The 27,606-nt window shown below is 43.0% G+C and overlaps 1 protein-coding gene across 1 annotated transcript in view; it reads right to left on the reverse strand.

Moving 5' to 3' along the window:
• The window catches only part of LOC140458518 (fibrillin-1-like), a 574,711-nt gene that overhangs the window by 519,800 nt on the left and 27,305 nt on the right, over positions 1-27,606 (reverse strand). The window contains exons 4-5 of the mRNA XM_072553247.1: positions 21,809-21,904; positions 13,374-13,469 (exon numbers count right to left, since the gene is read on the reverse strand). Coding sequence (XP_072409348.1) covers positions 13,374-13,469; positions 21,809-21,904 — 192 coding nt within the window. The remainder of the gene's footprint in view (positions 1-13,373; positions 13,470-21,808; positions 21,905-27,606) is intronic.

Here is a 27,606-nt window from a genome sequence, read left to right on the forward strand (position 1 = left end):
CATCATTTGGCCAATCATGTAAAAGCTAGCTTTCCAACACAGCAGTCCACTCCTAAACATCCTGTTTTCAAGGCAGAAGACATTAAAAGCATCCCAAGAAAAGTGGAAAATCAAGGAGCACAAGGCTGGGAGGAAGTTAAAATAACTACTATCAAAACAGATAAAAGTATGAGGAAAATTAATAAACTCTGTTGAGTCCTCTGAACCTTCTTTCAAGAAGTGGCTTCAGGAGCAGGAAAAGAATTGATGGTAATCTTACAAGATTCCCTAAAATCTGAAAAGGATTAGTAGATCATAAAACCATATATGTAGCATTACTATTCACAAAAGCACAATGAGAAAAAGCAAAGAAGAACAAGTTTTAAAATATGCCGCTAAACCTTAATTGTCAGTCAGAACAAACAAACATTTGTTTAACCTCTCATTCAAATTACAGCACTTTCGGAACATAGCATGGCCTTAGTGTAGCAATGAAGCTTGTATTTTTTTTTACTTTTCTGTTCTTGATTTGTAAGCAACGTGGTAGGTATATATTTATTGGCCAGCACATTGAGTATACGAGTTGGGAGGTCATACTGTGACTGTACAAAACATTACTTAGGCCACTTTTGGAATACTGCATGCAATTCTGGTCTGCCTGCTATAGGAAGGATGTTATGAAATTTTAAGGGTTCAGAAAAGATTTACAAGGGTGTTGCCAGGGTTGGAGGTTTGAGCTATAGGAAGAGGCTAAACTGGCTTGGGCTGTTTTCCCTGGAGCATCGGAGGCTGAGGGATGATCTTATAGAGGTTTATAAAATCATGTAGGACATGGATTGAGTAAAATAGATAAGGTCTTTTCCCTAGGGGTGGGGTGAGTCCAAAACTAGAGGGCATAGGTTTAAGGTGAGAGGATAAAGATTCTCAGGATTGTAGCTGGTGAAAAGTGATGTTCCACAAGGTTCAGTGTTGGGACCACAACTTTTCACTAAATACATTAATGATCTAGATGAAGGAACTGACAGCATTCTGGCTAAGTTTGCAGATGATAAAAAGACAGGTGGAGGGACAGTCAGAATTGAGGAGGCAGGGAGGCTGCTGAAGGATTTGGGCTGGTTAGGACAGTGGGCAAAGAAGTCACAGATGGAGTACAACATGGGAAAGTGTGAGGCCGATTAGCCTTTGGTAAGAAGAATAGAAACATGGATTATTTTCTAAATGGGGAGAAAATTCAGAAGTCTGAAGTGCAAAGAGACTTGGGAGTTCTAGCCCAGGATTCCCTCAAGATAAACTTGCAGGTTGAGTCAGTAATTAGGAAGACAATGGCATTTATTTTGAGGGGACTTGAGTATAAAAACAGGGGTGTACTTCTGAGACTCTAGAAGGCTCTGGTCAGACCACATTTGGAGTACTGATTGCAGTTTTGGACCCAATATCACAGGAAAGATGTACTAGCCCTGAAGTATGTTCAGAGGAGGTTCACAAGAGTGGTCCTAGGAATGAAAAGCTTTAAGGAATATTTGACGACTCTGGGTCAATACTCGATGGAAGTTACAAGGATGAGGGGGGTTCTAATTGAAATATACAGAATACTGAATGACCTGGACAGAGTGGATGTTGGGAAGATGTTTCCAATGGCATGAGAGACCAGGACCCAAGGATATAGTCTTAGAGTAAAAGAATGGAGATAACGAGAAACTTGTTCAGCAAGAGAGTGGTGAACCTTTGGAATTCACTGCCACAGAAGGCTGTGGAAGCGAGGTCATTGAGTACATTTAAGACAAAAAAAATTAGAATTCTTGATTGTTTAGGGGATCAAGGGTTATGAGGAGAAAACAGGAGAATAGGATTGAGAAGCTTATCAGCCATGATTGAATGGTCTCATTTCTGCTTCTGTGTCTTATGGTCTGTTTCTGTGCTGTAAAACTCTGTCTCAATGACTATGACTCAGTCTGAAAAGCTCTTTGTGTACCCTGGTGTATCCTTAGGCTGTGACACCTGTATCTGGATTTCTCCGCCATAAGGAGCATTCTTCCTGCATATACCCATCTAGTCCTGTTAGAATTTTAAAAGGTTTCAATGAGACCACCACCTGCCTTCACTTTTCTGTATGCCAAGAATATAATCCTAATCAATTCAACATTGCTTCACACATCAGTCCCGTCATCCCAGAAATCAGTGAGGTTAACATCTTGTTATATTCTCTCTATAACAAGTGCACTGTCCCTCATAAGGAAGCCAAACTACACAACATCCCAATGTGTGGCCTCACTAAGACCCAGCATAACTGCAGCAACTAGCTCCCATTGCTTCTGCCATTTTCACAACTCTAGATGATCACCTTGCTACAAATTGATTTCATCTCAAATTTCTCACTATGAGCACTCTACAATCATCTGCCAATAGTTTGAGTCTGTTATGTTAATTTGTTAGGGACATGTTTTGTGTATGTCAACAAGAGTAAGGTCCTTGCACAATTGCCTGAGATACTCTAGAGAGGACCTCTCTAGAGGCGTATTTGTCATCACACACTACTCTGTCAGTTTCAGAAACAGAAATAACTTTCTAAGTTTAATGACTTGAAAATTATAAAACTCTGATTAGGCCCCTCTTGGAGCACTACGGGCAGATCTTGGCACCACACCTCAGGAAGCAATATTAACTTTGGATGGAGTACAACATAGGTTGACAGGAATGATAGCTGGACATCAGGGAACATGTTTGAGGAGAGATTACAATTAGGCTTGTTTTCTCTAGGATTTAGGTTAAAGAGTGATTTGATCAAAGGCTTCAAGATAATAGGAAAAGACAGGGTCGACAAAGATAAACTATTTCCATTGGCCATACACACTTTCTGCTGAAACTTGACCCTGTAAAGATGGTATCCCCTAAGCCTGGCTACTCCCGGTTCTCTTACATTTTTGAATACAGGACTCAGAGGGTCCTATCCTGGATTTGTGCCTCATACAAAGTGTTTGTGAAGTCACCCCTCTCTCCTCCCAGCCACCATCTCTACTCCTCCCCTTTCTGCCGCTAATCAGAGTGTTGGACAAAGCAGATCCATGTCTAAATGCTTCAGGGTATAGATGCTATAGGAAAGATAGAAAGGAGGGGTAAGAGAGGAGGGGCAATGGTGATTTGATTAGAGATAACATTATGACTGTACTTATAGAAGATATTCCAGGGAGTATGTCCATAAAGTTATTTAGATAGAATTGAAAAATAAGAAAGCAATGATCACCTTATTGGGATTGCACTATAAATTGAGGTTTAGTCAAGAGAAAGAAAGAAGCATGTGTCAGGTATAGATAGCAGGGTCTAGTGAATCCCTAAAAGAGTAGAAGGGTAGTAGGAGTATACTTAAGAGGGAAATCAGAAGGACAAAATGGCTTTGGTAAATTCAAAGGGATTCTACAAACACATTAAGGACAAAAGACGGACTAGAGAGAGAATTGGGCGCCTCAAAGATCAGCAAGATCAGCAAGGCTGTGTGTGGAACAACAAGAGATAAGGGAGATACCAAACAAGTATTTTGCATCAGTGTTTGTTATGGAGAAGGATATTGAAGCTAGAGAACTTGGGGAAAGAAATAGTGATATCTTGAAAAGTGCCCATGTTCAACAGGAAGTGTTGCTGGAGGTCTTAAAACACGTCAATATGGATAACTCCACATGACCATATCAGGTGTATCCTTGAACGTTGTGAACCCTCTAAACAGCAACCCATTCAGACCCAACCCTCTATCCTATCCCTGTAACCCTGCATTTTCCATGACTAATCCACCTTGTCTGCATGCCCCTGCCTAACCTGCACATCTTTGCTCAGTGAGAGGAAACCAGAGCACCCAGAGGAATCCACATAGACATGGAGAGAATGAGCAAACTCCACGCAGACAGTCACTAGAGGCCGGATCAGGGTCCCTTGCGCTGAGACAGCAGTGCCAACCATCGTACCACCATGCTTCCCCAAGTTGTTGGAGAGGATTCTGAGGGACAGGATTTGTATATATTTGGAAAGAGAAGGACTAATTAGGGATAGTCAACATGGCTTTGTGCATGGGAAATAGTGTTCCATTAACTTGATTGTGTTTACTGAAGTAACAAAGCTGATTCATGAAAGCAAAGTGGTAGCGCTGTCAATACGGGCTTCATTAAGGCATTCAACAAGGTCCTGGACTGGTTAGCAAGGTTAGATCATATGGAATATAGGGAAAACTAGCCATTTGGATACAAAATTCATTTGAAGTGGGAGACATAGGGTGGTGGTGGTGGGTTTATTTCTCTGTACCAGGAATCTGCACTCTGCTGCTGGAATTAGAAATTGGGCAGCTGGAACAGCAAAATCTGTTGCAACAGAGCAGCTGGATCTGGCTGAGGGTTTGTGTGTTGCAGCCTGCCTGCCCACAGGGACTCAAATTCTGTTGCTGCTGCCTTTGAAAGCCTGCATTTCTCCTCAACGAGTTGTAGACTGCCACATGGTGGGGAAAAGCTGCTGCTGATTGAGGCCTGGAGCCTCAGGTGTTGTAGCATGGAAGAACTGAAGTTTGGGGCTTGCTGCTGCTGCTGCCCTGAGAAGCGTGGTGGTCTGTACTTCTATTCGGCCAGTACCTAGGAGGCTTGCTCCTGGAGCCTGGACTTATTCAGTTGAAGGATTCAGCCCTGAACATTTGCAGTGAGACACCATATTTCAGATTCTGGGGCCTGGAACTGTTCAGAACCTGGGCCATCTCCTTTTTAATTCGTTGTGACTGTATTACAACATATTACAACTATTGCCTCTGTGCTTTGGGGAATATTGTCTTTGACCTGAGGATTGAGGGGCAGGTTGGGGCACAGCGGCCTGAAGGGCCTGAACTGGCAGGCAAGGGCTAATGGGACTCTGTTTCTTTTACTGTGTGTGTGTGTGTGTGAAGGAAGATCATAGTGTCAGAGTAATGCAGCCTCGAAAGAGGCCCTTAAGGCCTGGTCTGGTCCATGTAGCCACTCAGCTAGTTCCAATTGCACGCATTTGGTTCATAATCCCTCTAAACCCTTCCCATCCATGTACCTGTCCAAATGTGTGGGTTTCCTCCAGGTCTTCAGATTTCCTCTCTGTTCAAAGATGTGCAGGTTAGGTGAACTGGTCATGCTAAATTGCCTATAGAGTTCAGGGATGTGTAGGTTAGGCACAAATGTAGAGTAATAGGGTAAGGAAATGGGTCTGGGTGGGTTACTCTTTGGAGGAGGTCGGTATGGACTTGTTGGGCCAAATGGCCTGTTTCCATACTGTAGGGATTCTATGATTTTTTTAAATGTTGCTATTGTACCTGCCTCAACCATCTTCTCTGGCAGCCCATTCCATATAAATTAGATTAGATTACTTACAGTGTGGAAACAGGCCCTTCAGCCCAACAAGTCCACACCAACCCGAAGCGCAAACCACCCATACTCCTACATTTACCCCTTCACCTAACACTACGGGCAATTTAACATGGCCAATTCACCTGACCTACACATCTTTGGACTGTGGGAGGAAACCTGAGCACCCAGAGGAAACCCACGCAGACACGGGGAGAATGTGCAAACTCCACACAGACAGTCGCCTGAGGCAGGAATTGAACCCAGGTCTCTGGCGCTGTGAGGCAGCAGTGCTAACCACTGTGCCACCGTACCGCCCACTTAAATGATTAGATTCCCTACAGTATGGAAACAGGCTTTTTGGCCCAACAAGTCCACACCAACCCTCTGAAGAGTAACCCATCCAGACCCACTCCCCTACCCTATATTTACACCTGACTAATGCACCTAACACTATGGGCAATTTAGCGTGGCCACACAGATGTGGGGAGAATGTGCAAACTCCACACAGTCACCCAAGGTGGGAATTGAATCTGATTTCCTGGTGCTGTGAGGCAGCAGTGCTAACCACTGAGCCACCATGCTGCCCTGATATAAACATCATTCTCTGCGTAAAGAAATTGCCTCTCAGGTCCTTCTTAAATCTTTCTCCTCTCACCATAAACCTATGCCCTCTAGTTTTCAATTCACATTTGCTCCTGGTTTTTGAAGTGGGCGGGTGGGAATGGCAACCACAGAACCCACGAAAACAACATCCCAGGTGGGGCCCAGTCGTTCCTACGCAGAGGTGGCTGCATCCTCTGCATTCCCCACTCCCCTGGGGCCCAATTGGCTGTTATTCCACTAAAGAACTTGGGGTGAAAATGTTACATTCACCCCAACATGATCATTGAAGTATGCAAAGTGGCCTTGGAGGGGTAGACGGTGCCCTCCCTATTGTTGCTGCAAAGATTCATGGAAAGGGGTTGTGCTTTCTGAAGAGCAAACAGGCGGTGCATTTTCAAAACTTATTTTGTGGGAGGAGCGCATCACTAGCTGGTCAGCATTTATTGCCTGTCCCTAGCTCTCCTTAAGACAGTGGCGAGTTGTCTTCTTGAACTGCTGCAGTCCACTTGCTGTGGTTAATCCACAATGCCATTAGGGAGGGGAATTCCAGAATTTTGACAGGCAGTGAAGGAACTGCGCCCTGGAACAAGAGGCTTATTGTTGGTGGGATGTCCTTACCTATCACCCCTTGAAGGTAGTTGCTCAGAGGGTAATTTTATTGAACATCTCACCCTTTGGTTCATCTGAACTCCTTCTCCTCCACCAGCTGGGAGGTGAGGTCAACTGTGGTGCCACTACTGCGCTCTGAAGGAGGAGCACCTGTGACACAACTACTCCTTCCATTGACAGATTTTCATTTGCCTGGCCCAGGTGATGGTAACAGAGGAGCATGGTTGAGCACAAAAGTGCTGTAAACCAGTCTTCTGGTCAGCAGGGATGTGCACTGTCATGCTTGCAAGATGGGGCATCTCTGGAGGTATCACCCTGCCTCGAAGGCTTCTGCCAACACCCAGGTGCCAATGCCCCTCCCCTCCCGACACCCCCTCAGCCGCCAGAGGGAACTACCTCAGTTATGGACACTAATGGGATGTGTGGAGAGCATCTGAAGGGGAGAGAAGGCCACAGGGGTATGTGCTGCCACCACCAGTTAAAACAATGAAACCCAATTTACTGAGCAGTAGGAGGGAACCCCACCCCACCGCCCCCAATCATGCCGCAAAGGAATCCCTGACACTGCCTCTTCGTGTCAATTCCTAGCTCCATCAGCAAGAGCTAACTCACCAGAATTGACCACCTCTACATTTCTAGAACGTACGCCCCCTGTATTCCAAAAGGCCTTGATGCAACAGGTGCCGTTCTCTGATCGCAATCTGGTGTGGGCAGAGCTCATTCTCTCAGGCTATGGTGGGATGTGGGTAACTCCCGTCTGTGTCTTCTGTCAGCAATAGCATAGGAGGCAAGAAGACGCAAAAATCCAGGATTGAGAGGTTGGAGAAGGAGGTGCTTGACCTGGAATCACACCTTAGTCAGCCCAATGTGGACCTGACCCTGAGAAAGGTGTAAGAGAAGTTTGCCACACTCTGGGATGTACATCCCATTGGCTTCATATGAGAAAGATTGCTGGTCGAGTTCTTTTGGGATCTCAACCATAGCTCCCCCTTCCACTACCTGCTGGAGGAGATCGGGCACAGGGTTTTGCCAGCAGCTCCTTGTGCTGCTCACTGCCTACAGAACCCTAGTTTCTGATCTAGAGGGCATCAGCAAATGAGGGATTATTATAGGGCTCTCTTCTCTCAGGATCCATCCAGCAAGGAAGTTTGCAAAATTCTGTCAGTCAGTGTGCTGCAGATCAGCCCAAGGGTGCCGAGGGGCTCCATGCCAGAGCTTGAAGGAATTAATCAGTGGCCTCAACTGTCTTTCTGGGGGAGTGTCCAAAGCTGGATGTCCTGGGGGAAATGTATTGAGACCTGCAAGACCCATTCTTAGCGCAGGGCTGTCAAGTTTAAGAAGGGGGAATCTCCATTTGTTTGATGTCTGCTGTCTCTCCTCAGCACGGACTACAAAATCAACTCACCTTGGCACCGTGCTGGACCACATGATCCACCCAGACCAATCCTACAGTGTCCCGTGACAGAGCAACCAGAACAACATCCACCTAGTCCAGGATGTGATCCATTATTCTCAGAAGGTTGGCCTGTCAAGCAGCTTGCTCTCCTTTAGTCAGGCAAAGGTATTCAAACAAAGTAGATCACAAGCACCTGCTCAGGACTCTATGAGCTTTCAGATTCAGGTCCACTCTGTTGCCCATATAAGATTTCTGGATTAGTGGTGCTGGAAGAGCACAGCAGTACAGAGTGTCCAGTGAAGGTTGATGGCCTGCGCTTTGAGGGGGTAATGTGTTCAGGCTGCTCCTGTCCGGCCAACTCTATTCTGTGTGAACCCATCCGTGTACCTCTTGGGTACACAGCTTTCAGGTTTGGCTCTGCACGGGCCAGGGCTGGGGGTGACTCTCCTGTCGCATGCCAAAGTGATCCTCATGTTCACAGGCCCAGCTGATCTCCAGAGGAAGCATGACTGCATACTGTGGCATCCTCTCTACGAATCAACTGGAACAAGTGTTCAGGAATTCTGGAGCCCCAGCTAGAGGAGCTGAGGTTTTTCCCATGGGAGTACCACTCACCACCTCTATCTGGGAGTACAACTTCACCCTGCTAAGGAATCATGGCCAGCAAATTGGCACGAGTTAGAAACCAAGGTGACCGCTCACCTAGCTCACTGGACAGGACTGTTCAGTATTGTCCTACAGGGCGAGAGGGCTGGTCACAAACCAGCTGGTGGCTGCCATGTTGTGGTCCCAGCTGGTCACTTTGGTCCTTCCCCCGCTTTGCCACTACATCCAGGAAAAATGGTTTCTCTGGGACAAGAGGTAAAATTGGGTTGCTGCTGCAGTTCTCAGTCTCCCGCTTGAGGGGGGTGGTCAGGTACTTGTGTGCCTTCACACCTAGGTAGCGATTTTCTGCCTTCAGACCCAGCAGTGATACCTTTACACTGAGCCTCCAAGGTGGTGTGCTCCAATGATATATTTCTTCCATCAGGTGTACAACCTCCATTATAATACATTCTCATTTGTGAAGTGGGCCCGGCCTCACGTTTTCTTCCAGGAACTGCCTGTCTAGGGTCTGGGATACGGTCGGCTCACAATGGGGCTCTCCTCTTCTGGGAATGGCTGCTCTCATCAGGGAGCTGCTGCTCAGAAATAGGCTCCTCCTTCAGTGCAGTTTGCACTGGCCAAGGGAGGGGAGAGCTTGGGATTTAGAGCTGAACAGAGTTGGGGACACACTGGATAGCAGAGGAGCGGACTAGATAATGCCAGCACAGTTGACTGAGAGGATCCCTCCAATTCATGACCCGAGCTATCCAGAGCTTAACTGACAAGGACATCTCACGTGCACTAGAGGCTAATCAGGCATGCTGAAAAACTGACCGCTGTCCGTCAGTAACTTGATATTGGGTCTGTATCATGGACCCATTCCCGTGACGTGGTGCCCCACAACCTGAGCCATCTCGGGATACGATCCCAGTGCCCTTACAAACAGCATGGAGGTGTTATTTGTGTAGGTTGTTGCCGCGCACTCTCCACTCAGCACCTTGATGTTTTGCTCTGAGGCAGCAGAGATCCACAGTGGAGGGCTCTCTACAAAGGGGTCCGCCCTCTTACATGTGGGGTGAAGTGTACTGCACGTAGCAGTCCCGTGCAACTGGCAACTGAGCAGGCAACCTGGCATATGGTAGATGTGTGGCCTGGAAGAGACAATCGTCCACTTACAAGTTGAATGCGATCGCCTGCAGACCCTTAGCTTTCTTTGAAGGTGCTGCTGTTAAAACGTTGGTTGCATTTTAGTCCCACACTCCTGATCTACAGGCACCCAGTGTAGGGAACTCTACAAGTCTTCTCGTGGCTTTGCTTCTGGGTCTAGTCAAGATGGCCATTAACAGTTTCAGGCAGCAAGTGAAAGAGGGGCTCGCTGTTTCTTAACGTCTGCCTCCTGTCACAATTACATCTGTGCTCGGGTATCCCTGGAGAGGGTGCACACAGTGCTCACTGACAGATCAAGGCCTTTCAAGGCAGCTCAGCGCCACAAGGGCCGGAGGGCATTATCAACCTGGATAGTAACATTCTGATTTTGTTCATTGTTTCTGGAATACAAGTTTCTGTTTTGCCTTTTGAGTTTGTTTTTGGTTTGTTGCCCAGGGAAGCTGGGTGTTTTATTTTCACTTTGTTCCAATGTTAGACCCCTGAGCTCTTACAAGGGGGCATTTATTTTAGCCACATACTGTCCCTGTACTAAAATGTGCTTGGAGACTGGGTTGGTGGGGGGGGGGCGACTTTTATTTTTAGTTTAAATGAGCAGTGGAACATCCTCTGGATTTTAAACCACACTGTCACTGTTCCAGTAGCATTCGTTGAGGATGGAGCAGTGGCAATTTATTTATTTAGTTGTTTGTTTTCTTTCATTTTGCTAGAGTTTATTTTCACCTTGGCCACTTTTAGTCCCTGCCCAAAGGAATTGACAGGGATAGAGTCAAGGGCGTGCATTTTTTTTCTGTTTTTGTTTCTCCCCTCTAGAGTAATAGGGTCTTTATTTTTGTTTAACAAAGTCAAGACAGCTTTGAAAGAGCAGTGTGGGCCTTGTTCTGCCTTTCACCTGGCGCAGTCCCAGTCCCAGAGTGTTTGATGCAGGTAGTGTCGGGGCGGGGGAATGTGGCAGGTCTCGGTTTCTGTTACCCCTTTTGTTTAAAAGGGTGGAGGGTTGCTTTTTGAAATGGAGGCTTGAGACCAGCAGTGTGCTGAAGAAACAGTGCTGAGTCCACTGCTTTTTGTCATTTATGTAAAGGATTTGGATGCGAAAGTAGGAGGTATGATTAGCAAGTTGGCAGATAACACCAAAATTGGTGGTGTGGTGGACAGTGAAGAAGGTTACCTCACACAGTGGAACCTTGCTAGGCTGGGCCAAGGTGTGGCAAACTGAGTTTAATTTAGATAAATGACAGGACATATAAATGGTCCTGGGGAATGTTGCTCAATAAAGAAACCTTGGAGTGCAGGTTTATACTTCCTCAGAAGTGGAGTCCCATGTAGACAGTAGTGAAGACCTTTTGGTATGCTTGCCTTTATTGGTCAGTGTATGGATATAGGAGTTGGGAGGTCATGTTGCAGCTGTACAGGACATTGGTGAGGCCACTTTTGGAATACTACGTTCAGTTCTGGTCTTCTTGCTGAAAGAAAGATGATGCTGTGAAACTTGAAAGGGTTCAGAAAAGATTTACAAGGATGTTGCCAGGGCTGGAGGGTTTGAACTAAAAGAAGAGGAACCGAAAGGGCAGCTTTTTCACAGAGGTTGGTGCATGTATAGAATAAGTTAGCAGAGGAAGTGGTAGAGGCTGGTACAATCACAGTATTGAAAAGGCACCTGGGTGAGGACATGACTGGGAAAGGTTCAGAGGGATATGGGCTAAATGTTCGCAAATGGGACTAGATTAATTTAGGATATCTGGTCAGCATGGATGAGTTGGACCGATGAGTTTTTCTCCATCTGTACATCTCTATGGCTATAGTTAGGGATTCTAGAACTAGGAGGTATAGGAGGTAGTCTGAACTAGGGCCAGACTATTGAGGAGAGACAGATTAGAAAGGGCAGTAGCTGTTTGGAATTCTCTTCCATAGCCAGCGGATGCTAGATAGTTGTTAATTTTAAATCTGAAATAGATAATATCTATGCTCAACAAAAAATTAAGGGATTGGAGCCAAAGGAGGAATATGGAGTTAAGTCACAGATCATCCATGATGTTGTAAAACTGTGGAACTGGCTCAAGGGACTAAATGGTCTACCCGTTTTTCTTTGTTTCTAAAACATCATGAGTAAACTTTAGTGACTGCTATAATTCAGTCAGTATAAAAGCATGCTTTAAGTCAGAAGATTGTGATTTCATTTCCCACTCCAGGATTTGGACAAGACAATTTAGCTGACACCACAGTTCAGTACCTGGGAAGGCACTGCATTGTTGGAGTTGTGATCTTTTAGATAAAATGTTAAACCAAAGCCCCCTCTCATGTATCCATTAGAGATCTCATTTCACTATTTCGAATCACCAGTTTCCTGGCAAATATTTATCTCTCAAATCAACATCACACAATAGATTCTGGTCATTAAATACTTACTGGAGTTTGTGCAAATTGGCAGCCACATTCCCCAGGTTAAATAATGACTACAAATTTTAAAAGTATTTGAATTGTCAAAGTGTTTTTGGCTATTCAGTGGTCATAAAAAGGCACCATAGTTTATGAATGCAATTCCTTCTTTTTCCTCAAAGCACCTTTAATGAAGAAGTAACACTTAGTGCTGTAAGACCTCAAGCATCAGTGTCACGAATACCAGTGTCAAACATTAAGAAAACTACATAAGTTACAAAAGGATCAAAATACTAACATTAGTCACTGTGTATCTGATGAGAAGTAAATGGGAGCGGACACTGGTTATGTGTCAACTGGTTGGAGGTCCAGCAATTTTTTGGTCACTGTTGCACTGCCTAACGATTCCAACCTCAGATAACCTGCACATAAATATTGTTGCTGGCCAAGACAAGTAAACCATGAGTCACGTACGTCCATGTAAAATAAACTGAAAGATCTGGGAAATATTAATGAATAGGCCAAATGTATGCTGTCATGAATGAACAGCTGTGTATATTGCAGTCTGCCAAGAAGAATGTGGCGAGTCTTGTGGCATTAGGTGACAGAAACAATAAATGCTATGGGAGCAATTCCAAGCAATGATCATACTGCTAAAAAGCCCTTCAGATACATTCTTAAAGATACGCCCTTGGCTGGTTTAACAAGATGAGGAATCACAGAATCAATTTAAGAAACATGTTCCCAAACCTACTAGGTGAATTTTTGTTTTAAAAAAAGGTGGATAAACGCCTTCAATAATGGTGGCCAACTCTAAACGCTACAACCAGCTCATCTAGTCTGAAAGAACTAAACAGCAGATATGCCACAAAATAAATTGGGACCAAGCAGTCACAAAAAGACGTGGCCGACTCTAGAATGCTACAGGCTGTACACACCTCTTGCTTCCTTGAGGAATGACATGGAGTAATAGCTTAGATTTCACATGTCAAAAACAAACCAGAAGCAGAAAAATTTATATTCATAAGTTTTGCACACTAAATTAAATAAGAGATGACAATCAAATAGAACATAACATTTAGCATTAATGTAAATTAATACGGCAGTAACTATTTGATAATATAGAAAATTTTTCTACAAGAGAAGACGTCCAGCATCCACCCTTGTCAAGGCCCCTCAGAATCTTATATTTCATTGAAATCACTTCACTCTTTGAAATCCAATGGCTAAACCTTTCTTCATAGGCCAACACAATTATCCCAGGCATCAGTCCAAGTGAATCACGATATGTTTAGAATCAGTTACGCACAAGATTATCTTACCTCTTTCACACTGTGCTCCTGTAAATCCATAAGTACAGGCACATCGATTGGGAGCAACACATCTTCCATTGTTTAAACAGCCATTCTCACAGGTAGCTGAAAAACAACATTTTTAATTTTGGAAATGCATTCAGGATTTGTTTCACTGTACAAAAAATAATGTTGAGTGTTTGTATTCATCTATTTTCTTAAACACGGAAACTTTGTTTTTAAATTTCACAAAACAAAGGCATTAATCGAGAAAATAAAAAACCACAATTGACCTTCTATTTATAGAGCTGACAGCAGAATGGGTGAATAATCCACAGCAAAACAGGATAGAGAATTAGAGAACCTATACTAGGAACAAAGAGAAGGCCTCTAAGCAGGACATCTAAATTCAGACTGTAAAGCATTCTAGTAGGGTGCAAAACCACAGACTGGCAGAACAGTCACGACAGTCACAGGGGAGGTTCAGAGTGCACTAGGGCTGTAGACAGGGCTTTAAACTAAATTGGATTTGGGGGGGGGGGGGGGGGGGGCCTCAGTTATAGGGAAAATTAGAAAACCTGAATTAAACGAGGACGTAAGAGTGCAGAACTCAGAGGTACTTAAAATCTCCAGCACAGACACAAATGTGACAATGTACAGAAAGGGTTAGCAATCAAACGTCAAGCACACTGGACAAACGGATGACAATGAGAAGAGGAATGGCTTTTGCAAGACTGATGATGCTATATATGAATGCATGCAGAATAAAGTAAATGAGCTTGTGGCGTAGACCGAAACTGGCAGGTATGACATGGTAGGCATCGCAGAGATGTGGCAGCAAGGGGATCAGGATTGGGAGCTGAATATTCAAGGATATACATCCTATCAAAAGATGGGCAGAGAGAGTGGGTTGCCTTATTAGTAAGAAACCAAATTAAATCAATAATAAGAAACCAAATAGAGTCAGATGTTGTAGAATCTGTGTAGGTAGAATTGAGGAACTAGAGGTTAAAAAACCATAGTTGGAGTTACATACAGGCCTCCTAATAATAGTCAGGAGCTGGGGCACAAGATACAGCTGGAAATAGAAAAGATGTGCAGGAAAGGCAAAGTCAGTGACCATGGGAGATTTCAATTCGCAGGTGGACTAGGAAAATCAGCTTGTAGTGGATTGCAAGAAAATGAATTTGTGGAATGTCTACGAGATGGCTTTTTGGAGCAGCTGGTGGTGGAACCTACTCAGGAACGGCAATACTAGATTTAGTATTGTGCAATGAGGCACATTTGACAAGGGATCTTCAGATGAATGAATCCATAGGAGGCTGTGATCATAATGATTGAAATTACTCTTCAATTTGAGGGGGAGAAGACAGAATCAGAGCAAACAGTATAACTGAGTAAAGGCAACTACAGAGGCATGAGGGAGTAGGAGGAAAGACCAGAACAGGAAACACTGATTTATCCTGGAGGAAAAATAAGCATGGTACAGGGAGGATGAGGCAACCATGGTTGTTCTAGGGAAATCACGGATAGCATAAAAGCAAAAGAGAAAGCAGATAATGTGGCAAAGGGCAGTGAGAAACCAGGGGATTGGGAAGCTGACAAAGACCAACAGAGGGCAACAAAAAGAAATAAGGAGATTGAATAGGAGGGTAAGTTAGCCTGTAACAGAAAAGAAATACTTTTAGATATATAAAAGGGCAAAAGAGAGGCAAAAGTGGATGCTGGGCCACTGAAAAATGACACTGAAGAGATAGTAGTGGAACAAGGAAATGGCTGAGGAACTGAATAATTATTTCAGTGTCAGCCTTCAAAGTGGAAGACACAAGTAATATCCCAAACATTTGAGTGCGAGGGGGCAGAGCTGCGTATGGTTGCCATCACCAAGAAAGTGCTAGAAAAACTGAATGGCCTGAAGGTGGATGAATCACCTGGACCAGATAGACTACACCCATCTGGGTGATAGGGGAGATAGCTAAAGAAAAGGTAGAGGTGTTAATAGTGATCTTTCAGGTATCGTTAGATTCAAGGAGGGTCCCAGAGGGTTGGAAAAATCACTAACGTGATATCCCTGTTTAAAAACGGAATATGGCAAAATATGGGAAATTATAGATTGATTAGCCTAACCTTGGTCATGGGTAAGATCCTGGAATCCACTGTGAAGGACGAGATTTCTGAATATTTGCAGTGTCTGGTAAAATAAGGCAAAGTCAGAATGGTTTCATTGAGGGGAGGTCATGCATGACAAATCTGTTAGAGTTCTTTGAGGAAGTAATGAGCAGGTTAGACCAAGGACAGCCAATGTATGTTTTTATCTGGACTTCAAGAAGGCCTTTGACAAGGTGCTGCACTGGAGTCTATTGAGTAAGGTAATGACCCATGGTGTCAGAGGCAAGGCGCTAGCATGGATAGAAACTTGGCTGTCTGGCAGAAAGCAGAGAGTGGATGGCTGTCAGGATGGCTGTCAGTGACATGTGGTGTTCCACAAGGCTTAATGATGGGATCACAACTTTTCACTTTAGACATTCACTATCCAGATGAAGGAACAGAGGGTATTCTGGCTAAGTTTGCAGATGATACAAAGATAGATACAGAGACAAGTACCTTTGAGAAGGCAGGGACACTGCAGAAGGATTTGAAGAGGTTAGGAAAGTGGACAAAGAAGGGACAAGTGAAGTACAACGTGGGAATGTGAGGTCGTGCACTTTGGTAAGAAGAACAGAGGCACGAACTACGGCGAGAAAATTCAGAAGTGCAAAAGGACTTGGCAGTTCTAATCCAGGATTCTCTCAAGGTAAACTTGCAGGTTGAGTCAGTAGTTAGGAAGGCAAATGCAATGGTGGCATTTATTTTGAGAGGACTTGAATATGAAAGCAGGGATGTACTCCTGAGGCTCAAGACGACTCTGGTCAGACCACATTTAGAGGATCGAGTGCAGTTTTGGCCCCCATATCTCAAATGACATACCGGCCCTGCAGCATGTTCAGAGAAGGTTCACGAAAATGGTCCAAGAATGAAAAGCTTAACATTGAGGAATGTTTGAAGACTCTGGTTTTACACTTGGAGTTGAGAAGGATAAAAGGGGATCTAATTGAAACATACAGAATACTGAACGGCCTGGACAGAGTAGATGTCAGGAAGATGTTTCCATTGGCATGACAGACTAGGACCCAGGGGTATAGCCTTAGAGTAAAGGGAAGACCTTTTAGAATGGAGATAAGGAAATACTCATTCAGCCTGAGTGTGGTGAATCTATAGAATTCATTGCCACAGAAGGGAGTGCAGGCTATGTCAGTGAGCATATTTAAGGCTAAGATAGACAGGTTATTGAATATCAAGGGGATCAAGGTTCATGGGGAGAAAGCAGAAAGGGGTTGAGAAACTTAATAGCCATGATCGAATGGTGGACCAGACTCTATAGACTGAATGGCCTAATTTCTGCTCCTGTGTCTTATGGACTGTAAAACTAAAGGTACAGGAAAAGTGATATGGGGGCCAGAGTGCTGCAGGTACAGACATCAGTTAATCAGAAATTGATCAAGAAATAGTCAATACCAGAAAGCCCCAATACCAGAACAAGCTTGGTGGCTAGGACAGGAAAAAGGATAAATAGGAGAAGGCAGCTCTATGACAGCCTGTGTCAGGAATATGACTAACAAGCTGCAGCAGCATGAGTGACAACACTCAGATGTAGTCCACTCAGCCAAAGGTCAGACGGTGCCCAGTATCCCACCTAAACTGACAGACTGTAATGGGATAAATGATATTGATTGGGGAGAACTGGACAACAAAATGGATGCATATGGACATAAGGATGATGATGGGTGGGATAACAACACCCTATAAATCAAAGACCCACGCCTATGGCATCTCTGCAGGTTCTACTTAAGGGCTGGAGAAATAGGCAGGAGAATTAACAGGAGAGAAAGGAAGTTAAATTAGAACGTTTTATCTCAATATAGAGACAAATGCCATTAAACGAATTGTCTATGTAGAAGGGAATGATAGGCCTTTAATGGGAGAAAATGGACAAACTGGTAGAGGGTCAGTCTCACCAACAATGAGATACACATCCTTAATAGGGCCAAAGTCTGTAAGAGTGTGTTGCAGAATTTAGCAAATTTAAAAAGGTCCCACACAGACAAGTTTGACTGACGCCCACGAGATGGGTGCAGGCATTTAAGGATGCCTATGCAAATACATGAGGGAGGAGCATTCTTAATTGGGAGGAATGCAAGAATATTTATATTGAAACACTGTCACAGGCCAGCAGTGTATGATGTTAACAGATAGAGGAACATCCATAGTTGATGACCAATATGGATTTGTCCCTCACCTCCTCAAATCCAAATTAAAGAAATTAGAAGAACTGAAAAAGCTTGGCTAAGTGAACCAAATCAGGAATGTTGCAGAATTCATTCAGATCTGGTTATGTGAGAATAAGGAAGGGGCCATTCTGGGAATTTACCTTTTAGAACAGTCACATGTGACTACAGATGTAGAAACCCAAAGCATAACATGGCAATCTTCTCACCACAATATGGACAGGAAGAAAAGGATATGCTACATTGCAGGTAGACTTGGATGATCAGAGAATCTGGGGAGTGATTGGGGCAACATAGCAGCTCAGTGGATAACACTGCTGCCTCACAGCAGAGATCTGGGGGGAGGGGGGCGCGGAAAGAGGTGAATCTGGTGGGATGCTCTCTGAACCCAATGTGCTGAATGGCCTGCTTCCACACTGTAGAGATTCTTTGATAGCTAGGACCCAGAGGTGTGGGCCATACAAACAGGAACATATGTTGTTACCTGTAGATGCCATAAAGGGGCCCTCACTCCCACACAAACAGTATCCCAAAGCTGAAAAGTTGGTAACCGTGATAGTGAAGGATTTAGAGAAACAGGGAAATTGAGGGCATTCTTAGATAGCTGCGTCTATGTATTGGGCAAGTGCCATAACCAAATCATGGCCACTTTGGGCGTGGACAAGGACAATTAGAGGGAACTGAAGAGGCGATTCATAGGAAAATATAGTTATAGCTTGGCATGACATAGGGAAATAAACATGCTGGTAAGAAATAAGCTTGGAGAGCACAGGTGTTAGTCACATTAGCATACTGGCAGGAAGGAACAGAAAGTCCAAAGATCAAACAAACAGTCACCTATGGTGAGGTCAACATGGCTATTGTGAAGCGATGATGTTTGGTGATTACTTCAAGTCAAGAAGTTAGAGGGTATAAGTCAATGTATTTGTTGAAGGGAAATAGCTATTGTTAGTGTCTTTAATAAACTGCAAGATCAATGTGGCATTGTAAAGCTAGAATGTAAAAATATACAGTATTTGATTGGGACTATAAGTATCTCAGGTACTACCTCACATTTCTCCCCCACACTGCATTGGTAAAGAGCTCTGCACGAAGATTGAATTGTATCATCAAACTCGGGACTCAAGACTCCTCTTTGATAACTTTCCCGCAAAAAACAATGACTGATACTTTATTCAAATAAGAAATAAAATAGAGCCCTTTGGCCCTCGATGTTATGCGAACCTTCTATCCTACTCTAAGATCAAACTAACCTACATACTTTTCATTTCACTATCTTCCATAAGCCTATCCAAGTATTATTTAAAAGTTCCTAATGTATCTGACTCTATTACCACTGCTGGTAGTGCATTCCACTCAATCACCACTCTGTATAAAAAACTTACCTCTGACATCGCCCCATAACCTTCCTCCAATCACCTTAAAATTATGCCCCTCATGACAGCCATATTCCGCCTTGGGAAAAGGTCTCTGGCTATCCACTAGTATCTATGCTTCTTGTCATCTTTTACACCTCTATCAATGTCACCTCTCACCCCCATTCACTCCAGTGAGAAAAGCCCTAGCTTCCTCAACGTCTCAAGACCTGCCCTCCAGTCCAGGCAGCATCCTGGGCGGCACAGTGGTTAGCACTGCTGCCTCACAGCGCCAGAGACCTGGGTTCAATTCCCGCCTCAGGCGACTGACTGTGTGGAGTTTGCACATTCTCCCAGTGTCTGCGTGGGTTTCCTCCGGGTGCTCCGGTTTCCTCCCACAGTCCAAAAATGTGCAGGTTAGGTGAATTGGCCACACTAAATTGCCCGTACTGTTAGGTGTTGGGGAATGGGTCTGGGTGGGTGTGCTTCGGCGGGTCGTTGTGAACTTGTTGGGCTGAAGGGCCTGTTTCCACACTGCAAGTAATGTAATCTAATCTAACCCTGGTAAATCTCCTCTGCACCTAAAGCTTCTACATCCTTCCTAGAATGTTGTGCCATCAGCAACCACACCCTTTCATTTCCTCATCCAAGTTACTTATAAAAGTCACAGTAGAGGTCCCACAACAGATCCCTGCAGAATACTGCTGGTTACCGAGCTCCAGGTTGAATATTTTCCATCATTAACCACCCTCTCTTCAATAGGCCAGCCAATGTTGTATCCAGACAGCCAAATTTCCCTGTATTCCATGCCTCCTTACTTTATGAATGAGCCCAACATGGGAAACCTCATCAAACACCTTGCTAACTACCTCCACTGTTCCACCTTCAATGTGTTTTGTCACATCTTCAAAGACTATCTCTAAAAGTCAAATAATTATAAATGCTGTCTCTCAGAATATTTGCCAAAACTTTGCCCACCACCAATGTCAATATCAGACCAACTGGTCTGTAACTCTTAAGGTTATCCCTATCCCCTTGTTCAGGAAAGGGAATAATATTTGTCACCCTCCAATCATCTGTGCAGTGGATAGTGAGAATACAAAGATCGTTGCCAAAGGCGCAGCAATCTCTTCCCTCGCTTCCCATAGTAACCTAGGGTATATTCTGTCTGGCCCAAGGAACTTACCGATCCTTACAGTTTTCAAAATTTCCAGCATGTCTTCCTTCTTAACATCAACCTGTTAGAGCATATCAACCTGTTTCACACTGTCCTCACAAATGAAAAGGTCCCTCTCTCTAGTGAATTCTGAAGCAAAGTGTTCATTAAGGACCTTTCCTACCTCCTCGACTCCAGGCACAAGTTCCCTTCACTGCCCCTGATCAGCCATACCCTCACTCTGGCCACCTTCTCGTTCCTCACAAGTGTAGAATGTCTTGGGGGTAGTCCTTAATCCAACCCACCAACACTTTTTCATGTCCCCTTCCAGCTCTCTTAAGTCCATTCTTCAGTTCCTTCCTGGTTACATTGTAACGCTCCAGAGCTCCATCTGATCCTTGTTTTCTCAACCTTAAGCAAGCTCCCTTCTTCCTCTGGACTAGATGTTCCACACTTCTTGCTATCCAAGGTTCCTTCACCCTACTATCTCTTCTTTGCCTTGATCCCTACCTAGCATCAGCAAGTACTCCCTAAACAACCTCCACATTTCTGTCATGCATTTCCCTGAGAATCTGTTCCCAATTTAGGCTCCACAGTTCCTGCCTAATAGCACTGCAATTTCCCCTCCACCAATTAAATACTTTTCCATGCAGTCTGCTCCTTATCCCTCTCCATGACTATAGTAAAAGGTCAGGGAGTTGTGCTCACTATCACTGAAATGCTCTCCCACTGAGATATGTGGCACCCGGCCTGGTTCATTGCCTAGCACCAAATCCAACATAGGCGGACTAGAGGGGAGGCTATCTACATATGGAGGCTATCTACATATGAATCCTTCCTGGACACACCTGACAAAATCTGCTCCATCCAAACTATTTGCTTTAAGGAGGTCCCAATCAATATTAAGGAGATTGAAGTCATCCATGACAACAACCCTGTTATGTTTGCACCTTTCCAAAATCTGCCACCTAATTTGCTCCTGTGTGTCTTTGTCACTATAAGAGAAATATGAGCTAAATGAGAAAGCCAAAATATTGATGTTATAAATCTGGTATTAAAACAACCACAAAACTTGATATTTAGATTTGGAACTCTATTGCTTCTGAACTCTAAGTTCCCCAACTTGTCATTTTATTTCTTCTGTTTTCTTCCTTTTTCCCCCTTTTTGTTTTGTTTTGCTGGATTAGACTGATCTTTTGTCTTTTTCATGCAATACTCAAAAGATTGCTACACAACCATTTGTGACAACTTCTGGTTCTGTACAATACCCATTACCACTCTTTTACAATTTAAAGTCGTTATTATTTAATCTCTCCACCCTTCACCAATCACAAAGCTTCGCTTTTGTTCTTCCTATCTCCTCGCTCCACTCATTTTTTAAAAAGCTTACATTCCATCTTCCTTCAGTTCTGATGATGAAAGATCGTCTTGACCTGAAGCATTAGTTGTTTCTCTCTATTGATGCTGTCTGACATGCTCAGTATTCCCAGCAATAGTTTTGCTTTTATTAAGGAAATACATACAGTGGAAATGTGAGCACAGCAGTTGATTACATAATGATTGAAGGAGACTGAATTTAAAAAACAATCTTTTTAAGAATCAGAATTATCTATTGGTAACATTACTTACGCTGTCCACAGTGAGTCCCAATATATCCTTTCTGACAAATACAGTGATCCTCAGCACAGGAGCCACCATTCATGCATCGAATGTTACACTGTTGGACTGCAAAATAAACAGTTTGGGCTGCAATTTAGTTCAACAATTAGACCATTGTGTACAAATCAAACTTTTGTAGGTTTAAAATAAACTCAAGCGAATTAATAATTTCAGATTGAAAACTAAAAAAAAATTCAGAAGCCCCAGAATGAATACCAACAAGTAATCATAGAGTCATAGAGATGTACAGCATGAAAACAGACCCTTTGGTCCAATTCTCTTGAATTCATTGTGGCAAAGATAAGGCTGAACCATTTGCTTAAAATAACCCTGACAGATTCCACTGAAACAGTTTCTAAGTATGTACACTTAAAAATTCTCAGACAAGCTCTAAATGCAAACATGCATGCTCCTCTACTAATTTATTTGAAAAGACATGCCCGTTACAGTTTTAGGGTTCAGTGAGCTCAGTTTCACTAATGCCCTTTAGGAAAGGAAACTGCCATCATCATCTGGTCTGGCCTGTATGTGCTTGCAGACCAACAGCTGACTCTTAAAATGTCCTCTGGAAAATTAGAGATGAGCAATAAATGCTGGCCTAGTCCGCAATGCTCTCATCCCACATTAAAATATTTGAAAAGTCAAATTTAGCTTTAATCCTAAAATTAAGTTAAACCTATCACGATGATCAGTTAAATAGCACTGCTACAACCATAACCTTCAAAATACATTTTTTTGGGGGGCTTGGCGGGAAGATGAGTGAAGGCAAGGTGATCAATCGGAGAAGAGTCACTACTATGTGATGAACACATTCCGTGAAGACCTCTTCCTCCAACCTCACATTCTGTCTTCAATGCAGCTGCTGCAGTCCAATCATAAGATCCCTCTCTTGTTTTCAGAGAAGTAAGCTCTGATTGAAGGAGCAGCAAAAGCAGAGAGGCAGCCCATGATTGGATGGGGTAGAGGAATAACTTTCAATTAGGTGAAAGGCTACCATGCAGAGATTCACAAGATCACAAGTCACTATTCAACACATGATACTTAGGTTTGTGTGTCAGCCAGGGGTAAGGACTGACCCAGAGGGTCTTGGGGGTTGAGGGTTTAAAGTGACAACAGAGCCAAGGCATCAGTCAAGGGGAGATGGTGATCCAATAATTGTTGGATAGTTACCACAAACTTTATGCATCATGTAACTTAATCCAATACTGACCATGTTTGTTGGAGTTTATAATTAAATAGCAGAAGATATGCAAGTGAACTTTCTGTAAAGGCAAAGCAAAATCAAAGAGCTGAGGCTGCAACATTTTTTTTAAATGTCTAGAGACACAATAGAGTATAGAGTTTCTTTTTAAAACAGTCTTTGTATAGAGTATACAAAGCAATAGATACTCTGAAAACTGTTTACTTAGATGATATTCAACATGCATTCAATTTCACATAGATGACCAGTAAGCTATTTACAAGTATCTTTCCTAGTTAGACATAATCCCTGGAAAATCAGAATTAATGTTGCATCATTTTACATAATAGATGTATTTAACCATATTTTGGTGAATGTATGTCTTAGGCAAAAAATCTTTTTAATTATAGCTTTCAAGTTAGAAGATAGATGTATGCAAACTTTGGTACATGTGCCAGGTTTTTACCTAAAAAGAAACGGCTATCAAAAAATATAGAAGATAGTGCTAAGTGACTGTATCATCTAATAAAGGAGTTATCCAGAGTGAAAAAGGATGCTCCAGAAAAATTGCCCAAAATATAAAAGTCGCCCTCAGAAACATCTGAGGCCTAAAAGAAATTCTTTGACTCCTGCTGTAACACAAGAACAAATATACTTACATATTATTGTTAGCCCTACAATAAATGCCAATCTTATTTGGCATTAGCTTTCACACTTCCCTGGAAGGCAAGTAGATGACACCACTGCAAAGAGATCAACTGCTTAATTGAAAACCAGAAAAGTGGCAACCTTTCTACCTTGGATTATACTTTGGCAAAGGTTATGAAGATATGTTTGGCTACTTGCTTGTCCCTTCAGCTGCAGAGTATGCAGCTAAGTGAGATGAGATAAACGTAAAGGGAGATTTTACGTGAAATACAACTAAAATGAATTTGTTGAAAAGCAAAAATCACACGTTCTGCACCATTTAATGAGATCATGGCTAATGTGATAATCCTAAACTCTACTTTGCTACCTTTTCCTGTATTCCTTGGATTTCCTTACTGATTAAATATCCATTCAGCCTTGAATTTACTTAATGACGCTGCCTCAACAGCCCTCTGTGTTAATGAATTCCAAAGATTCATTACTCACTGAAGAATTTCTTCCTCATCTGTGTCTTAAATATGCAGCCCCTTATTTTAATGTTATGCCTTTGGATCCCAGGCATTTCCACAAGGGAAAATCAACCCCTCTGCATCTATCCTGTCAAGACCTCAAAAGAATCTTTTAATAAGAGCTCCTCTCATTCTTCTGAGTACAGGCCCAAACTACTCAACCTCTCTTCATAAGACAATCCTTCCATACTGGTATCAACTGAAGACTGCCTCCAGAGCCAGTATTTCATTCTTCAGAGAAGGCCCCCAAAACGGTTCACAGTAATCTTGAAGACTGATTAGTGTATTATATTGTTTCAACAAAATCTCCCTACTTTTATGTTCCATTCCCTTTGAAATAAAGGCCAACGTTCTATTATCTTCCCTTTATCTGCTGAACTTGGCTGTTCGCTTTTTGTGATTTATGGATTAGGATTGTCAAATTCTTCTTTTCCAAAACTTTCTGCAGTCTTGCTCTAGTTAAATAATTGAGCTCTTCTTTTCTTCATGCCAAAGCCTACATTTCCCCACATTATATTCCATCTGCCAAGTTTTTTTCCCTCCTCGTGTAGCCGTTCTATGCCTCTTTGAAATCTCTTATCATTCAGAGTTTTCTTTAAGAGTTGTGCAGCAGGTCATCAGCATGGCAACAAGAGCACTCTGTTCAAGGAATGTCAGCAGCCTCACGGTGGTGTGACGCACGGCGGCAGCAAGTTCGCAACTCCTCCCGTCAATCAGAGGCGATGGAGGCAATGAGAGCAAACCTTTCGATAATCAGATGTGACAAGGTCAGCAGAAGACTGCAGGCTGTGGACAGGCCCCAGTGCCTACATCGGAGGCTGAGAATTCCAAAGACCATTATTGAGATGCCCTCTTTCTTGCTTTGCTTATTTTTATTTTTGTTTGTTATGTTCTGGTTTTTGAACCAAGATGGTGCTAAAGAAAGGTGACTACACACTTTTCATTGCACTCCAGCACTCAAACTCCAGCATTTCTCATGACAATAAAACTCAATTCTAACATATTCATAATTTGTTATAAAATTTGCAATAAATTTCCTCCTTCCCTTTAGATTATTCATATCTTCAGAAATAAACATTTATCAAAATCATTTAAATCAATGCTCAATGTATAAATGATTAAAAATCCAATACATTATATAATTCCCACACCAGGTTGCTACTTGCAAACATTTGTAAACACAAAACTACAAAGAACTACAAGAAAAGCAAACCCAGAAACCCCAGAAATCTGTGGGAAGCTAGGAAAGTGATTGCTGGGCCTCTTACTGAAATATTTGTATCATCAATTGTCATAGGTGAGTTGCCAGAAGACTGGAGGTTGGCTAACGTGGTGCCACTGTTTAAGAAAGGTGGTAAGGACAAGCCAGGCAACTATAGACCGGTGAGCCTGACATCAGTGGTGGACAAGTTGTTCGAGGCAATCCTGACGGAAAGGATGTACATGTATTTGGAAAGGCAAGGAGTGATTGGGGATAGTCAACATGGCTGTGTGTGTGGGGATTCATGTCTCACAAACTTGATTGAGTTTTTTGAAGTAACAAAAAGGATTGATGAGGGAAGAATGGTAGATGTTATCTATATGGACTTCGGTAAGGCATTTGACAAGGTTCCCCATGGGAGACTGGTTAGCAAGTATAGATCTCATGGAATACAGGGAGAACCAGCCATTTGGATACAAAATTGACTCAAAGGTAGAAGGTGGTTGTGGTGGAGGGTTGTTTTTCAGACTGGAGGCCTGTGACCAGTGGAGTGCCACAGTGCTGGGTCCAGTACGTTTCATCATTTATATAAATGATTTGGATGTGAGCATAAGAGGTGTCGTTAGTAAGTTTGCTGATGACAACAAAATTGGAGGGGTGGTGGACAGCGAAGAAGGTTACCTCAGATTACAACAGGATCTTGATCAGATGGGTCAATGGGCTGAGAAATGGCAAATGGAGTTTAATTCATCTCCATTATGTGGGGTGCTGCATTTTGAGAAAGCAAATCTTAGCAGGACTTATACACTTAATGGTAAGGTCCTAGGGAGCGTTGCTGAATAAAGAGACCTTGGAGTGTAGGCTCATAGCCCCTTGAAAGTGGAGTCGCAGGTAGATAGGATAGTGAAGGCGGCGTGTGGCATGCTTTCCTTTATTGGTCAGAGTATCGAGTACATGAGTTGGGAGGTCATGTTCCGGCTGTACAGGACATTGGTTAGGCTACAGTTGGAATATTGAGTGCAATTCTGGTCTCCTTCCTATCAGGAGGATGTTGTGAAACTTGAAAGGGTTCAGAAAAGATTTACAAGGATGTTGCCATCCTTGGAGGTTGGAGGATTTGAGCTATAGGGAGAGGCTGAACAGGCTGGGGCCGTTTTCCCTGGAGCATCGGAGGCAGAGGGGTGATCTTATAGAGGTTTACAAAATCATGAGGGGCATGGATAGGATAAATAGATAACATCTTTTCTGAGATGAGGGAGTCCAGAACTAGAGGGCATAGGTTTAAGATGAGAGGGGAAAGATATAAGAGAGACATAAGGGGCAACTTATTCATGCAGAGGGTGATACATGTATGGAATGAGCTGCCAGAGGAAGTGGTGGAGACTAGTACAACTGCAACATTTAAAAGGCATTTGGATGTTATTTGAATAGGAAAGCTTTGGAGGGATCATGGGCCAGGTGCTGCCAGGAGGGACTTGATTGGGTTGAGGTATCTGGTCGGCATGGACAGGTTGGAATGGAGGGTCTGTTCCGTGCTGTACATCTCTATGACGCTAATTTCTGTTACAACTAAAAGCCAAAGCTGAAACTTCACTAAAAGGAGTAGTCTTTCGCACAAAAATATCTGCCACTAACTTTTAAGTAACATTTCAATCACGCCATCAAAATACATCTTCCCTCATTAGGATGGGTAATGCAGATGTTCGAGATTCTAATCTTGCAAAGATCTAACCTCAAGATTTCCTTCTATTAAAGCTGTGCTTTCCAACAAACTAATTCTGCATCACAAAATAGAGAACATAAACAGATTCAACTCAATAATTTAACTGTCACAATGTTTTTGGTTATTTATGGATTGAATATTCATCTTAAAACTATGAAATACAAACAAACTGTAGAGATTCACTTGGCATAAATGCAGATCTAAACTGCTTTGCTAAATTCCAGCTATCATTCTCTTGCCAAAAACGCACATTTTCCTACATTAGTGCATTTTTTTCTGTTATGCTGCAGAAAAAAAACACCTCATGGGTTCAAAAGAAGTACTGTTTATCCAAACATGAATGTTCGGAAAGAACCATGGGAAATAAAAGAAGAGAAACATGCAGATCGCACCATTTCCTGTTTAGCAAATGGTCTTAAATTCACTAATTCATTGCATGAATAGTTCTTCTAATTGCACATACAAATTTATTTATTATTCACAGCATTATGCAAAAAGTTACTCTTT

The sequence above is a fragment of the Chiloscyllium punctatum genome, chromosome 33 (assembly GCF_047496795.1).
Source record: "Chiloscyllium punctatum isolate Juve2018m chromosome 33, sChiPun1.3, whole genome shotgun sequence".
NCBI classification, from domain to species: Eukaryota; Metazoa; Chordata; class Chondrichthyes; order Orectolobiformes; family Hemiscylliidae; genus Chiloscyllium; species Chiloscyllium punctatum.